The 17,061-nt window shown below is 45.2% G+C and overlaps 1 protein-coding gene across 2 annotated transcripts in view; it reads right to left on the bottom strand.

The window, feature by feature from the left end:
* Positions 1-14,736: 14,736 nt before the first annotated feature.
* Positions 14,737-17,061, bottom strand: part of LOC118377889 (ribosomal protein S6 kinase-related protein-like) — a 79,022-nt gene continuing 76,697 nt past the window's right edge. For both annotated transcript variants that reach the window (XM_052516103.1, XM_052516104.1), the window contains exon 12: positions 14,737-15,562. In XM_052516103.1, coding sequence (XP_052372063.1) covers positions 14,999-15,562 — 564 coding nt within the window. In that variant the 3' untranslated portion in view covers positions 14,737-14,998. The remainder of the gene's footprint in view (positions 15,563-17,061) is intronic.

Below are 17,061 nucleotides of genomic sequence, written 5' to 3' on the forward strand. Positions count from 1 at the left end.
TGATGCTTCAGACCTAAACATAACACCACTATGATACTTCAGACCTAAACATAGCACCACTATGATACTATGATACTTCAGACCTAAACATAGCACCACTATGATACTTCAGACCTAAACATAGCACCACTATGATGCTTCAGACCTAAACATAACACCACTATGATGCTTTAGACCTAAACATAACACCACTATGGCTCCCATGATGCTTCAGACCTAAACATAACACCACTATGATACTTCAGACCTAAACATAGCACCACTATGATACTATGATACTTCAGACCTAAACATAGCACCACTATGATACTTCAGACCTAAACATAGCACCACTATGATACTTCAGACCTAAACATAACACCACTATGATACTTCAGACCTAAACATAGCACCACTATGATACTATGATACTTCAGACCTAAACATAACACCACTATGATACTTCAGACCTAAACATAGCACCACTATGATGCTTCAGACCTAAACATAGCACCACTATGATGCTTCAGACCTAAACATAACACCACTATGGCTCCCATGATGCCTCAGACCTAAACATAGCACCACTATGATACTTCAGACCTAAACATAGCACCACTATGATGCTTCAGACCTAAACATAGCACCACTATGATACTTCAGACCTAAACATAGCACCACTATGATGCTTCAGACCTAAACATAACACCACTATGATGCTTTAGACCTAAACATAACACCACTATGGCTCCCATGATGCTTCAGACCTAAACATAGCACCACTATGATGCTTCAGACCTAAACATAACACCACTATGGCTCCCATGATGCCTCAGACCTAAACATAGCACCACTATGATACTTCAGACCTAAACATAGCACCACTATGATGCTTCAGACCTAAACATAGCACCACTATGATGCTTCAGACCTAAACATAGCACCACTATGATACTTCAGACCTAAACATAACACCACTATGATACTTCAGACCTAAACATAACACCACTATGATGCTTCAGACCTAAACATAACACCACTATGATGCTTTAGACCTAAACATAGCACCACTATGATGCTTCAGACCTAAACATAGCACCACTATGATGCTTCAGACCTAAACATAGCACCACTATGATGCTTTAGACCTAAACATAGCACCACTATGATGCTTTAGACCTAAACATAGCACCACTATGATGCTTCAGACCTAAACATAACACCACTATGATGCTTCAGACCTAAACATAGCACCACTATGATGCTTCAGACCTAAACATAGCACCACTATGATGCTTTAGACCTAAACATAGCACCACTATGATGCTTCAGACCTAAACATAGCACCACTATGATGCTTTAGACCTAAACATAGCACCACTATGATACTTCAGACCTAAACATAACACCACTATGATGATTCAGACCTAAACATAACACCACTATGATGCTTCAGACCTAAACATAGCACCACTATGATGCTTCAGACCTAAACATAACACCACTATGATGATTCAGACCTAAACATAACACCACTATGATGCTTCAGACCTAAACATAACACCACCATGGCTCCCATGATGCTTCAGGCCTAAACATAGCACCACTATGATACTTCAGACCTAAACATAACACCACTATGATGCTTCAGACCTAAACATAACACCACTATGATGCTTCAGACCTAAACATAGCACCACTATGATGATTCAGACCTAAACATAACACCACTATGATACTTCAGACCTAAACATAACACCACTATGATGCTTCAGACCTAAACATAACACCACTATGATGCTTCAGACCTAAACATAGCACCACTATGATGATTCAGACCTAAACATAACACCACTATGATGCTTCAGACCTAAACATAACACCACTATGATACTTCAGACCTAAACATAGCACCACTATGATACTATGATACTTCAGACCTAAACATAGCACCACTATGATACTATGATGCTTCAGACCTAAACATAGCACCACTATGATACTTCAGACCTAAACATAGCACCACTATGATGCTTCAGACCTAAACATAACACCACTATGATGCTTCAGACCTAAACATAACACCACTATGATACTTCAGACCTAAACATAGCACCACTATGATACTATGATACTTCAGACCTAAACATAACACCACTATGATACTTCAGACCTAAACATAGCACCACTATGATGCTTCAGACCTAAACATAGCACCACTATGATGCTTCAGACCTAAACATAACACCACTATGGCTCCCATGATGCCTCAGACCTAAACATAGCACCACTATGATACTTCAGACCTAAACATAGCACCACTATGATGCTTCAGACCTAAACATAGCACCACTATGGTACTTCAGACCTAAACATAGCACCACTATGATGCTTCAGACCTAAACATAACACCACTATGATACTTCAGACCTAAACATAGCACCACTATGATGCTTCAGACCTAAACATAGCACCACTATGATGCTTCAGACCTAAACATAGCACCACTATGATGATTCAGACCTAAACATAACACCACTATGATGATTCAGACCTAAACATAACACCACTATGATGATTCAGACCTAAACATAGCACCACTATGATGCTTCAGACCTAAACATAGCACCACTATGATGCTTCAGACCTAAACATAACACCACTATGATACTTCAGACCTAAACATAGCACCACTATGATGCTTCAGACCTAAACATAGCACCACTATGATGCTTCAGACCTAAACATAGCACCACTATGATGATTCAGACCTAAACATAGCACCACTATGATACTTCAGACCTAAACATAACACCACTATGATGCTTCAGACCTAAACATAGCACCACTATGATACTTCAGACCTAAACATAGCACCACTATGATGCTTCAGACCTAAACATAACACCACTATGATACTTCAGACCTAAACATAGCACCACTATGATGCTTCAGACCTAAACATAGCACCACTATGATGCTTCAGACCTAAACATAGCACCACTATGATGATTCAGACCTAAACATAACACCACTATGATGATTCAGACCTAAACATAGCACCACTATGATGCTTCAGACCTAAACATAACACCACTATGGCTCCCATGATGCTTCAGACCTAAACATAGCACCACTATGATGCTTTAGACCTAAACATAGCACCACTATGATGCTTCAGACCTAAACATAACACCACTATGATACTTCAGACCTAAACATAGCACCACTATGATGCTTCAGACCTAAACATAGCACCACTATGATGCTTCAGACCTAAACATAACACCACTATGATGATTCAGACCTAAACATAACACCACTATGATGCTTCAGACCTAAACATAACACCACCATGGCTCCCATGATGCTTCAGACCTAAACATAGCACCACTATGATGATTCAGACCTAAACATAACACCACTATGATGCTTCAGACCTAAACATAACACCACTATGATGCTTCAGACGTAAACATAGCACCACTATGATGCTTCAGACCTAAACATAACACCACTATGATGCTTCAGACCTAAACATAACACCACTATGATGCTTCAGACCTAAACATAACACCACTATGATGCTTCAGACCTAAACATAACACCACTATGATACTTCAGACCTAAACATAACACCACTATGATGCTTCAGACCTAAACATAGCACCACTATGATGCTTCAGACCTAAACATAACACCACTATGATACTTCAGACCTAAACATAACACCACTATGGCTCCCATGATACTTCAGACCTAAACATAACACCACTATGATGCTTCAGACCTAAACATAGCACCACTATGATACTTCAGACCTAAACATAACACCACTATGGCTCCCATGATACTTCAGATCTAAACATAACACCACTATGATGCTTCAGACCTAAACATAGCACCACTATGATACTTCAGACCTAAACATAACACCACTATGATGCTTCAGACCTAAACATAACACCACTATGATGCTTCAGACCTAAACATAACACCACTATGATGATTCAGACCTAAACATAGCACCACTATGGCTCCCATGATGCCTGTCGTAAATTATATTGCAAATGCCTTAGATGATAGAAAGAATTGTGTTGCCATGTTTGTAGCTTTTAATACTGTAGACCATGTTATTCTGTTGAATATGCTGTCCTCCATAGGGTTGGGTAATGATGCCTTGTTGATGGTTTAATAATGATCTCAGTGACAGAACTCAGGCCATCAAGGTAGATGGGGGGGTCCAATCTGAGTACCTTAAGTTACATGAAGGGGTGCCCCAAGGAACGATACTCAGCCCACACTGTTTACAATCTGTATAAATTGGTAACATTGGTAATGCTGTAAAAAAACAACAACGTAATATTAATTAGTCTACAGACGATAGTGTTGTATTCCATTGCTCCATCGGTTGAGCCTTTTCACATTTGAAGTCTGATTTCCAACCACAGCAGAGGTCACTACTGGATCTAGAGTTAGCGTGTAACGGCGTTCTTCGTTTGTGGAAAGAGAGTCGGACCGAAATGCAGCGTGTTTGTTACTCACGATCTTTAATGAATGAAAACGAAACGATACATGAAATAACTCAATAAAAAAACAACAAACGGAACGTGAAACCTAATTACAGCCTATCTGGTGAAACTACACAGAGACAGGAACAATCACCCACAAAATACACAGCGAAACCAGGCTACCTAAATACGGTTCCCAATCAGAGACAACGAGAAACCTAATTACAGCCTATCTGGTGAAACTACACAGAGACAGGAACAATCACCCACGAAATACACAGCGAAACCAGGCTACCTAAATACGGTTCCCAATCAGAGACAACGAGAAACCTAATTACAGCCTATCTGGTGAAACTACACAGAGACAGGAACAATCACCCACAAAATACACAGCGAAACCAGGCTACCTAAATACGGTTCCCAATCAGAGACAACGAGAAACCTAATTACAGCCTATCTGGTGAAACTACACAGAGACAGGAACAATCACCCACAAAATACACAGCGAAACCAGGCTACCTAAATACGGTTCCCAATCAGAGACAACGAGAAACCTAATTACAGCCTATCTGGTGAAACTACACAGAGACAGGAACAATCACCCACGAAATACACAGCGAAACCAGGCTACCTAAATACGGTTCCCAATCAGAGACAACGAGAAACCTAATTACAGCCTATCTGGTGAAACTACACAGAGACAGGAACAATCACCCACAAAATACACAGCGAAACCAGGCTACCTAAATACGGTTCCCAATCAGAGACAACGAGAATCATCTGACTCTGATTGAGAACCGCCTCAGGCAGCCAAGCCCATACAACACCCCTAATCATTCACAATCCCAATAATACAAAAACCCCAATACGAAATACAACAACAAAACCCCATGTCACACCCTGGCCTGACCAAATATATACCGAAAACACAAAATACAATGACCAAGGCGTGACATAGCGATAAATGCAAACAAGACACAATGTATCTTGGTCCCATAACCCAGATTTAAATGAATTTGTAATTACTAATTTGAACGGTATACAAATTGAGCGAGTTCCGTCCTACAAATATCTTGGTATCTGGCTTGATGACAAACTGTCATTTAAAAAAAAACATGTCGCTGAGCTGGTGAAGAAGTTGAAGTTCAAGGTTGGTTTCTTTTACAGAAACAAAGCAGAAACTTGCTGAATTTTCTCGTAGCTGTCTACATACGGCCAGAGACTGGCACTAAAACTGCACTCAATGAGCTGTATTCCGCTGTAAGCAAACAGGAAACCGTTCACCCAGAGGTGGCGCTCCTAGTGGCCGGGGACATTAATGCAGGGAAACATGAATCACTTTTACCTCATTTCTATCAGCATGTTAAATGTGCAACCAGATGAAAAAAATCTCTAGACCACCTTTACTCCACATACAGAGATGCGTACAAAGGTCTCCATTTGGCAAATCTGACCATAATTCTATCCTCCTGATTCCTGCTTACAAGTCAAAACTATAACAGACTGGAACATGTTCCGGGATTCTTCCGATGGCATTGAGGAGTACACCACATCAGTCACTGGCTTTATCAATAAGTGTATCGATGACTTCGTCCCCACAGTGACTGTCCGTACATACCCAAACCAGAAGTCATGGATTACAGGCAACATTCGCACTCGGCTAAAGGGTATAGCTGCCACTGTCAAGAAGCAGGACTCTAACCTGGAAGCTTATAAGAAATCCCGCTATGCCCTGCGACGAACCATCAAACAGGCAGATCAAATCGTACTACACCGGCTCCGACGCTCGTCGGATGTGGCAGGGCTTGCAAATTATTACAGACTACAAAGGGAAGCACAGCAGAGAGCTGTCCAATGATACAAGCTCAGTGAAATAATTAATATTCTTGCATCGAGGCAAGTAACACTGAAACATGCATGAGAGCATTAGCTGTTCCGGATGACTGTGTGATCACGCTCTCCGTAGCCGATGTGAGTAAGACCTTTAAACAGGTCAACATTCACAAGGCCTCAAGGCCAGACGGATTACCAGGATGTGTACTCCGAGCATGCACTGACCAACTGGCAAGTGTCTTCACTGACATTACCAACATGTTTCAAGCAGACCACCATAGTCCCTGTGTTACGTTCCCCAGTTTCTGTGTTGTAATTTGTGTATTTTTACCTTCTTTGCTTTGGTTCCGTCCAGTCCCTTTTCCCCATATTACCGTGTGACTGAATAAAGTCCTTGTAACGGTACCACTCTCTCTGTCTTTGTCATCCTTACTCACACCTACAGTCCACTTTCACTTCACGGGGAGTTGAGTTGTAGCAGGGTGTTGCGTTCCCTCTTCATAGAGGCGTGCGTAACACCCTGTACCAAGAACACTAAGGTAACGGGGAGTTGAGTTGTAGCAGGGTGTTGCGTTCCCTCTTCTTAGAGGCGTGCGTAACACCCTGTACCAAGAACACTAAGGTAACCTGTCAAAATGACTACCGACCTGTAGAACTCACATCTGTAGCCATGAAATGCTTTGAAAGGCTGGTCATGGCTCACAACACCATTATCACAGAAACCCTAGACCCACTCCAATTTGCATACCACCCCAACAGATCCACAGATGATGCAATCTCTATTGCACTCCACACTGGCCTTTCAGACCTGGACAAAAGGAACACCTATGTGAGAATGCTGTTCATTGACTACAGCTCAGCATTCAACACCATAGTGCCCTCAAAGCTCATCACTAAGCTGAAGACCCTGGAACTAAGCACCTCCCTCTGCAACTGTAATTCCTGATGGTCTGCCCCCAGGTGGACACATCCATCATGCTGATCCTCAACACGGGGCCCCTCAGGGGTGCGTGTTCAGTCTCCTTCTGTACTCCCTGTTCACTTATGACTGCATGGCCAGGCATGACTCCAACACCATTAAGATTGCCGATGACACAACAGTGGTTGGACTGATCACCGACAACGATGAAACAGCCGATAGGGAGGAGGTCAGAGACCTGACCGTGTGGTGCCAGAACAACAACCTCTCCCTTAATGTGATCAAGACAAAAGAGATGATCGTGGACTACAGGAGAAGGAGGACAGAGCACACCCCCATTCTCATCGACGGGGCTGTAGTGGAGCAAGTTGAGAGATTCAAGTTCCTTGGTATCCACATCACCAACAAACTAACATGGTCCAAGCACACAGAGACAGTCGTGATGAGGGCACGACAAAACCTATTCCCCCTCAGGAGACTGAAAAGGTCCTCAGATCCTCAAAAGGTTTTACAGCTGCATCATCAAGAGCATCCTGACGGGTTGCATCACTGCCTGATATGGCCACTGCTCGGCCTCCAACCGCAAGGCACTACAAAGGGTAGTGCATACTGCCCAGTAGATCACTGGGGCCAAGCTTCCATTCAATCCAGGACCTCTATACCAGGCGGTATCAGAGGAAGCCCTAAGCCCCTTATTTCTCAATTTCCGCCTGAATGACGTGCCCAAAGTAAACTGCCTGTAGCTCAGGCCCTGAAGCCAGGATATTTATATAATTGGTACCATTGGAAAGGAAACACTTTGGAGTTTGTACAAATTGTAAAATAGTGCGTACGGCCCAGTACATCACCGGGGCCAAGCTTCCTGCCATCCTGGACCTCTATACCAGGCGGTGTCAGAGGAAGGTGGGGGCGCTACTGCACATCTTGTATGAAAAGGCTGGACGGGGTGCTAGTGGAGATATAGTGGAGATGGAGTAGAAGCGTTGCCTCAGATCTCATTATTGTGAATTTTTGAAATCTTAATTTGTTAAATGATTTATTTCCAGTTTGCCCAAAACAATAATAACGTTGTTTCCTATATTCCCCAGCCACTAACTAGCAGCGGAAAATGTGAAATATGGTCGACGAAAACCAACAGAACATCTAAATGCAAAGTTGACAAAGGCCCAGGCCCAACAAGCAGCAGCTAGCGCCATTTTGAGTACAGATGGCGACAACTCTCCAGATAACCAACTACCCCGGCCATGTGTCAACAAATGAAAGAGGGTATAATAAAAACTTTCAACGATCGTTTTGAAAGTTGCTGAAGCAAAGTTTGAATCTCTCAAGACAGCACAGGCCGAACTGCATCACTTTCAGGAAAAGGAGTTAATTCTTCAACTTGGACAACAGCAAACTATGGAAAACCAAGTCCAAAAGGTTCTCATCTTCATCCGACTACACCATGGAGGTGATGGAGCAACAGTGGGCATTCCGAGATGTGATTATAGTCCATGAGAGACGTGGCTACATGTCCATCACAACGGCAGGACGAGTCTTCACCCAACCAGAAGAGGCTGCAAGCAACTTATCAAAACTACAGCAAACACCCTGAAAGGGTGAAATCACTCGCCACAAATTTCTGGGATATTGACTGATCAAACAGCGGATTTTATGTTTATTCATGAACGGTAATGTATTCATTTGTTTTCCAACAACCGCAGGGATGGTTGTTACTTAAGTCTGACTGTTAGCCTGCTAGGGTAGTATTGGGTCTGTTCTAGCCATCATGCGTGAGATGGGGAGGGAGGGTTTCTCTGGGGGAGTAGTGGGGAGGGAGGGAGGGTTTCTCTGGGGGAGTAGTGGGGAGGGAGGGAGGGTTTCTCTGGGGGAGCAGTGGGGAGGGAGGGTTTCTCTGGGGGAGTAGTGGGGGGGAGGGAGGGTTTCTCTGGGGGAGCAGTGGGGAGGGAGGGAGGGAGGGTTTCTCTGGGGGAGCAGTGGGGAGGGAGGGAGGGTTTCTCTGGGGGAGTAGTGGGGAGGGAGGGAGGGTTTCTCTGGGGGAGTAGTGGGGAGGCAGGGTTTCTCTGGGGGAGCAGTGGGGAGGGAGGGAGGGTTTCTCTGGGGGAGTAGTGGGGAGGGAGGGTTTCTCTGGGGGAGCAGTGGGGAGGGAGGGAGGGTTTCTCTGGGGGAGTAGTGGGGAGGGAGGGAGGGTTTCTCTGGGGGAGTAGTGGGGAGGGAGGGTTTCTCTGGGGGAGTAGTGGGGAGGGAGGGTTTCTCTGGGGGAGTAGTGGGGAGGGAGGGAGGGTTTCTCTGGGGGAGTAGTGGGGAGGGAGGGAGGGTTTCTCTGGGGGAGTAGTGGGGAGGGAGGGAGGGTTTCTCTGGGGGAGTAGTGGGGAGGGAGGGTTTCTCTGGCGGAGTAGTGGGGAGGGAGGGTTTCTCTGGGGAAGTAGTGGAGAGGGAGGGTTTCTCTGGGGGAGTAGTGGAGAGGGAGGGAGGGTTTCTCTGGGGGAGTAGTGGAGAGGGAGGGAGGGTTTCTCTGGGGAAGTAGTGGGGAGGGAGGGTTTCTCTGGGGAGTAGTGGGGAGGGAGGGAGGGAGGGTTTCTCTGGGGGAGTAGTGGGGAGGGAGGGAGGGTTTCTCTGGGGGAGTAGTGGGGAGGGAGGGTTTCTCTGGGGGAGTAGTGGGGAGGGAGGGTTTCTCTGGGGAGTAGTGGGGAGGGAGGGAGGGTTTCTCTGGGGGAGTAGTGGGGAGGGAGGGAGGGTTTCTCTGGGGGAGCAGTGGGGAGGGAGGGTTTCTCTGGGGAGCAGTGGGGAGGGAGGGTTTCTCTGGGGAGCAGTGGGGGAGGGAGGGAGGGTTTCTCTGGGGGAGCAGTGGGGAGGGAGGGTTTCTCTGGGGAGTAGTGGGGAGGCAGGGTTTCTCTGGGGAGCAGTGGGGAGGGAGGGAGGGAGGGTTTCTCTGGGGAGCAGTGGGGAGGGAGGGTTTCTCTGGGGGAGCAGTGGGGAGGGAGGGAGGGTTTCTCTGGGGGAGCAGTGGGGAGGGAGGGTTTCTCTGGGGGAGTAGTGGGGAGGGAGGGAGGGTTTCTCTGGGGGAGTAGTGGGGAGGGAGGGTTTCTCTGGGGAGCAGTGGGGAGGGAGGGAGGGTTTCTCTGGGGGAGTAGTGGGGAGGGAGGGTTTCTCTGGGGGAGCAGTGGGGAGGGAGGGAGGGTTTCTCTGGGGGAGCAGTGGGGAGGAGGGTTTCTCTGGGGGAGTAGTGGGGAGGGAGGGAGGGTTTCTCTGGGGGAGTAGTGGAGAGGGATGGAGGGTTTCTCTGGGGAAGTAGTGGGAGGGAGGGTTTCTCTGGGGGAGTAGTGGGGAGGGAGGGAGGGAGGGTTTCTCTGGGGGAGTAGTGGGGAGGGAGGGAGGGTTTCTCTGGGGGAGTAGTGGGGAGGGAGGGTTTCTCTGGGGAGTAGTGGGGAGGGAGGGTTTCTCTGGGGGAGTAGTGGGGAGGGAGGGTTTCTCTGGGGGAGTAGTGGGGAGGGAGGGTTTCTCTGGGGGAGCAGTGGGGAGGGAGGGAGGGTTTCTCTGGGGAGTAGTGGGGAGGAGGGTTTCTCTGGGGGAGTAGTGGGGAGGGAGGGTTTCTCTGGGGGAGTAGTGGGGAGGGAGGGTTTCTCTGGGGGAGTAGTGGGGAGGGAGGGTTTCTCTGGGGGAGCAGTGGGGAGGGAGGGATGGTTTCTCTGGGGAGCAGTGGGGAGGGAGGGAGGGAGGGTTTCTCTGGGGGAGCAGTGGGGAGGGAGGGAGGGTTTCTCTGGGGGAGTAGTGGGGAGGGGGAGGGTTTCTCTGGGGGAGCAGTGGGGAGGGAGGGAGGGTTTCTCTGGGGAGTAGTGGGGAGGGAGGGAGGGTTTCTCTGGGGGAGCAGTGGGGAGGGAGGGATGGTTTCTCTGGGGGAGTAGTGGGGAGGGAGGGTTTCTCTGGGGAAGTAGTGGGGAGGGAGGGATGGTTTCTCTGGGGGAGTAGTGGGGAGGGAGGGATGGTTTCTCTGGGGGAGCACCCCACATTAATCTAGTGGACATCTGGAGACTGAAACATCCCACATTAATCTAGAGGACATCTGGAGACTGAAACATCCCACATTAATCTAGAGGACATCTGGAGACTGAAACATCCCACAGGAATCTAGAGGACATCTGGAGACTGAAACATCCCACATTAATCTAGAGGACATCTGGAGACTGAAACATCCCACATTAATCTAGAGGACATCTGGAGACTGAAACATCCCACATTAATCTAGTGGACATCTGGAGACTGAAACATCCCACATTAATCTAGAGGACATCTGGAGACTGAAACATCCCACAGGAATCTAGTGGACATCTGGAGACTGAAACATCCCACATTAATCTAGAGGACATCTGGAGACTGAAACATCCCACATTAATCTAGAGGACATCTGGAGACTGAAACATCCCACATTAATCTAGAGGACATCTGGAGACTGAAACATCCCACAGGAATCTAGTGGACATCTGGAGACTGAAACATCCCACAGGAATCTAGTGGACATCTGGAGACTGAAACATCCCACAGGAATCTAGTGGACATCTGGAGACTGAAACATCCCACATTAATCTAGTGGACATCTGGAGACTGAAACATCCCACAGGAATCTAGAGGACATCTGGAGACTGAAACATCCCACAGGCATCTAGAGGACATCTGGAGACTGAAACATCCCACATTAATCTAGAGGACATCTGGAGACTGAAACATCCCACAGGCATCTAGTGGACATCTGGAGACTGAAACATCCCACATTAATCTAGAGGACATCTGGAGACTGAAACATCCCACAGGCATCTAGTGGACATCTGGAGACTGAAACATCCCACATGAATCTAGAGGACATCTGGAGACTGAAACATCCCACATTAATCTAGTGGACATCTGGAGACTGAAACATCCCACATTAATCTAGAGGACATCTGGAGACTGAAACATCCCACAGACAAAGACTACTCATTCTACTCTCATGTTCACAAGTCTTATTCTAGAATCAACTACTTCCTAATAGATTCCAAACTGATACCCAATGTGATCAATTCAAAAAACCATAGCATCTTAACAAGTGACGACAATCCAAGATTGAATCTTTCTTTACCAAAAACAGAATTACAGTTTTAACCCCTCCTTGCCTACAGACCAAGCATTCATTGACTGCATGACAACCAAGTTGAATGTGTTTCCTCGTGACACGGGAGAGGTATCTGATACACCACGGGAAACTTTGAAAGTGTTTATGAGAGGTCATTTTATTTCAGTCTGACATTTAATAAAAAGGGACTCGCATGTGACTGGATGAGATAGAAAAAATCCTCCCAGCTTTGGAGAAAACATACAGAACTTCACTCTCTCAGATTGACGACAACAATATTTAAAAATTAAAATATGAATACAATTATATTCTTAATTCTCAGGTCCTTCTATTAAAGCTGTGCCAAAAACTATTTGAAGTAAAAAATAATAATAAAAAAATCGGAAAGGTTGCTGGCTAAAGGGTGTCCATAAAATCTGGTTGAGGGTGTACCTTGCTGACAGACCCTAAAAAGATAAACTGCTTCAAAGAATTTTACTCAGAGGTGTATTCTTCCAAATCCGATGCTTCTAGTTCTGACGTTTCAGCCTTCTAGTTCTGACGTTTCGGCCTTCTAGTTCTGACGTTTCGGCCTTCTAGTTCTGACGTTTCGGCTTCTAGTTCTGACGTTTCGGCCTTCTAGTTCTGACGTTTCGGCCTTCTAGTTCTGACGTTTCGGCCTTCTAGTTCTGACGTTTCGGCCTTCTAGTTCTGACGTTTCGGCCTTCTAGTTCTGACGTTTCGGCCTTCTAGTTCTGACGTTTCAGCCTTCTAGTTCTGACGTTTCAGCCTTCTAGTTCTGACGTTTCAGCCTTCTTTGATTCCATCAGCCTGCCAAAACTTGATGATAGCACCCAAAAAATTATAGAAAAATAAAACATCACATTTACACAAGTATTCAGACCCTTTTACTCTCCAATTGCACTGTATTTGTAGAGGAATGCAACTGCTTTTCTGTGTGATTTGTATGTTTTATTTGTGCTTACCATGACTGTGTTTTTGTGTTTTTATGTATATATATATATATATATATCAAGCTCTATGATATATATATATATACAGTATCAGTTTTAGAACACCTACTCATTCAAGGGTTTCTCTTCATTCTTACTGTTTTCTACATTATAGAATAATAGTGAAGACATCAACACTATGAAATAACACATATGGAATCAGGTAGTAAGCGTAAAAGTGTCAATCAAATCTAAATATATTTTATATTTGAGATTCTTCAAAGTAGCCACCCTTTGCTTTCATGACAGCTTTGCACACTCTTGGCATTCTCTCAACCAGCTTCATGAGGTAGTCACCTGGAATGCATTTCAATTAACAGGTGTGTCTTGTTAAACATTAATTTGTGGAATTTCTTTCCTTATTAACACGTTTGAGCCAATCAGTTGTGTTGTGACAAGGTAGGGCTGGTATACAGAAGATAGCCCTACTTGGTAAAAGACCCAAGTCCATATTATGGCAAGAACAGCTCAAATAAGCAAAGAGAAACGACAGTTCATCATTACTTTAAGACATGAAGGTCAGTCAATCTGGAACATTTCAATAACTTTGAACAGTTCTTCAGGTACAGTTGCAAAAACCATCAAGTGCTGTGATGAAACTGTCTCTTCGAGGACTGTCACAGGAAAGGAAGACCCAGAGTTACCTCTGCTGCAGAGGATAAGTTCATTAGAGTTACCAGCCTCAGAAATTGCAGCCCAAATAAATGCTTCACAGAGTTCAAGTAACAGACACATCTCAACATCAACTGTTCAGAGGAGACTGTGTGAATCCGGCCTTCATGGTCAAATTGCTGCAAAGAAACCACTACTAAAGGACACCAATAAAAGAAGACACTTGCTTGGGCCAAGAAACACGAGTAATCTACATTAGACCAGTGGAAATTTGTCCTTTGGTCTGGAGGAGGAAGTGTGATGGTGTGGGAGTGCTTTGCTGGTGATACTGTCAGTGATTCATTTACAATTCAAGGCACACTTAACCAGCATGGCTACCACAGCATTCTGCAGCGATATGCCATCCCATCTGGGGTGCACTTAGTGGATTATCATTTGTTTTTCAACAAGACATTGACCCAAAACACACCTCCAGGCTGTGTAAGAGCTATCTGACCAAGAAAGAGAGTAATGGAGTGCTGCATCAGATGAGCTGGCCTCCACAATCACCTGACCTCAACCCAATTGAGATGGTTTGGGATGAGTTGGACCACAGAGTGAAGGAAAAGCAGCCAACAAGTGCTCAGCATATGTGGGAACTCCTTCAAGACTGTTGGAAAAGCATTCCTCATGAAGCTGGTTGAGAGAATGTCAAGAGTGTGTAAAGCTGTCATCAAGGCTAAGGGTGGCTACTTTGAAGAATCTAAAATATTAAATATATTTGGATTTCTTTAACACTTTTTGGTTACTACATGGTACCATATGTGTTATTTCATCGTTTTGATGTCTTCACTATTATTCTACAATGTAGAAAATAAAGAAAAACCCTGGAATGACCAGATCTGTGTGTGTATATATATACATTATGTTGTTTTTTTGTGTAATTTTTCGATTTCAGTTTACAAATCTGAACATATCTTTATTACTCAAATATTCTACAGGAGAGGGAGGGGCTAAAGGGCAGGGGACTTCCTGTGACATCATGGAATGTCATAGTCCTAGAACGTCATGCTCCCAGCTGGCTACGGTGTGTGTGTGTGACCTTTCTCCATTCTCTGAGTGTCTGTAGGTCACACAAACATCTCCTTCTTCCCATGTGTCGGAGGCCTGTGAGTGTGTGTGGAGCTGGGCATGGAAGAGTGTGTGTGTCCAAGGTGATTCTGGCAGCCCGGGCCAGGTAGCGGTGTGTGTAAGTGTGTGTGTGTATCAGGGTCGCCCAGGTGTGTGTGTGTATCGGAGTCGTCCAGGTGTGTGTGTGTATCGGGGTCGTCCAGGTGTGTGTGTATCGGGGTCGTCCAGGTGTGTGTGTATCGGGGTCGTCCAGGTGTGTGTCAGGCGTCCCTGCAGGGCTGAGCAGGGTATCGTAGTCGAAGCCTCTTAACGGCTGCAGAGACAGGGTCAGTCCTCTTCGGGCCTTGGCCGGCCGGTCAGGACGCTCCCGCAGTGCCAAGATGACCTCCACAGGTCGTCGCTGTAGTAACGCCAGGTCAAAGGTCGCGCCGTGGAAAAAGGTCTGCCGTTTGAAACGATCCAGGGTCCGCAGCCGCCGCGTCGGTGTCTTACACAGCAGCTGTCAATCAATCAATCAATCAATCAATCAATCAATCAATCACATCTATTTCTAAAGCCCTTTTAACCACAATGTGTGTGTGTGTCATAGACTTAGATAGACAACTCTAGTGTCCCATTAGATAGACAACTCTAGTGTCCCATTAGATAGACTACTCTAGTGTCCCATTAGATAGACTACTCTAGTGTCCCATTAGATAGACTACTCTAGTGTCCCATTAGATAGACTACTCTAGTGTCCCATTAGATAGACTACTCTAGTGTCCCATTAGATAGACAACTCTAGTGTCCCATTAGATAGACTACTCTAGTGTCCCATTAGATAGACTACTCTAGTGTCCCATTAGATAGACAACTCTAGTGTCCCATTAGATAGACTACTCTAGTGTCCCATTAGATAGACTACTCTAGTGTCCCATTAGATAGACAACTCTAGTGTCCCATTAGATAGACAACTCTAGTGTCCCATTAGATAGACAACTCTAGTGTCCCATTAGATAGACAACTCTAGTGTCCCATTAGATAGACTACTCTAGTGTCCCATTAGATAGACAACTCTAGTGTCCCATTAGATAGACTACTCTAGTGTCCCATTAGATAGACTACTCTAGTGTCCCATTAGATAGACTACTCTAGTGTCCCATTAGATAGACTACTCTAGTGTCCCATTAGATAGACTACTCTAGTGTCCCATTAGATAGACTACTCTAGTGTCCCATTAGATAGACTACTCTAGTGTCCCATTAGATAGACTACTCTAGTGTCCCATTAGATAGACTACTCTAGTGTCCCATTAGATAGACTACTCTAGTGTCCCATTAGATAGACTACTCTAGTGTCCCATTAGATAGACTACTCTAGTGTCCCATTAGATAGACTACTCTAGTGTCCCATTAGATAGACTACTCTAGTGTCCCATTAGATAGACTACTCTGGTGTCCCATTAGATAGACTACTCTAGTGTCCCATTAGATAGACTACTCTAGTGTCCCATTAGATAGACTACTCTAGTGTCCCATTAGATAGACTACTCTAGTGTCCCATTAGATAGACTACTCTAGTGTCCCATTAGATAGACTACTCTAGTGTCCCATTAGATAGACTACTCTAGTGTCCCATTAGATAGACTACTCTGGTGTCCCATTAGATAGACTACTCTAGTGTCCCATTAGATAGACTACTCTAGTGTCCCATTAGATAGACTACTCTAGTGTCCCATTAGATAGACTACTCTAGTGTCCCATTAGATAGACTACTCTAGTGTCCCATTAGATAGACTACTCTAGTGTCCCATTAGATAGACTACTCTGGTGTCCCATTAGATAGACAACTCTAGTGTCCCATTAGATAGACAACTCTAGTGTCCCATTAGATAGACAACTCTAGTGTCCCATTAGATAGACTACTCTAGTGTCCCATTAGATAGACTACTCTAGTGTCCCATTAGATAGACTACTCTAGTGTCCCATTAGATAGACTACTCTAGTGTCCCATTAGATA

This window comes from Oncorhynchus keta, unplaced genomic scaffold, assembly GCF_023373465.1.
Source record: "Oncorhynchus keta strain PuntledgeMale-10-30-2019 unplaced genomic scaffold, Oket_V2 Un_scaffold_3664_pilon_pilon, whole genome shotgun sequence".
In the NCBI taxonomy this organism is placed as follows: Eukaryota; Metazoa; Chordata; class Actinopteri; order Salmoniformes; family Salmonidae; genus Oncorhynchus; species Oncorhynchus keta.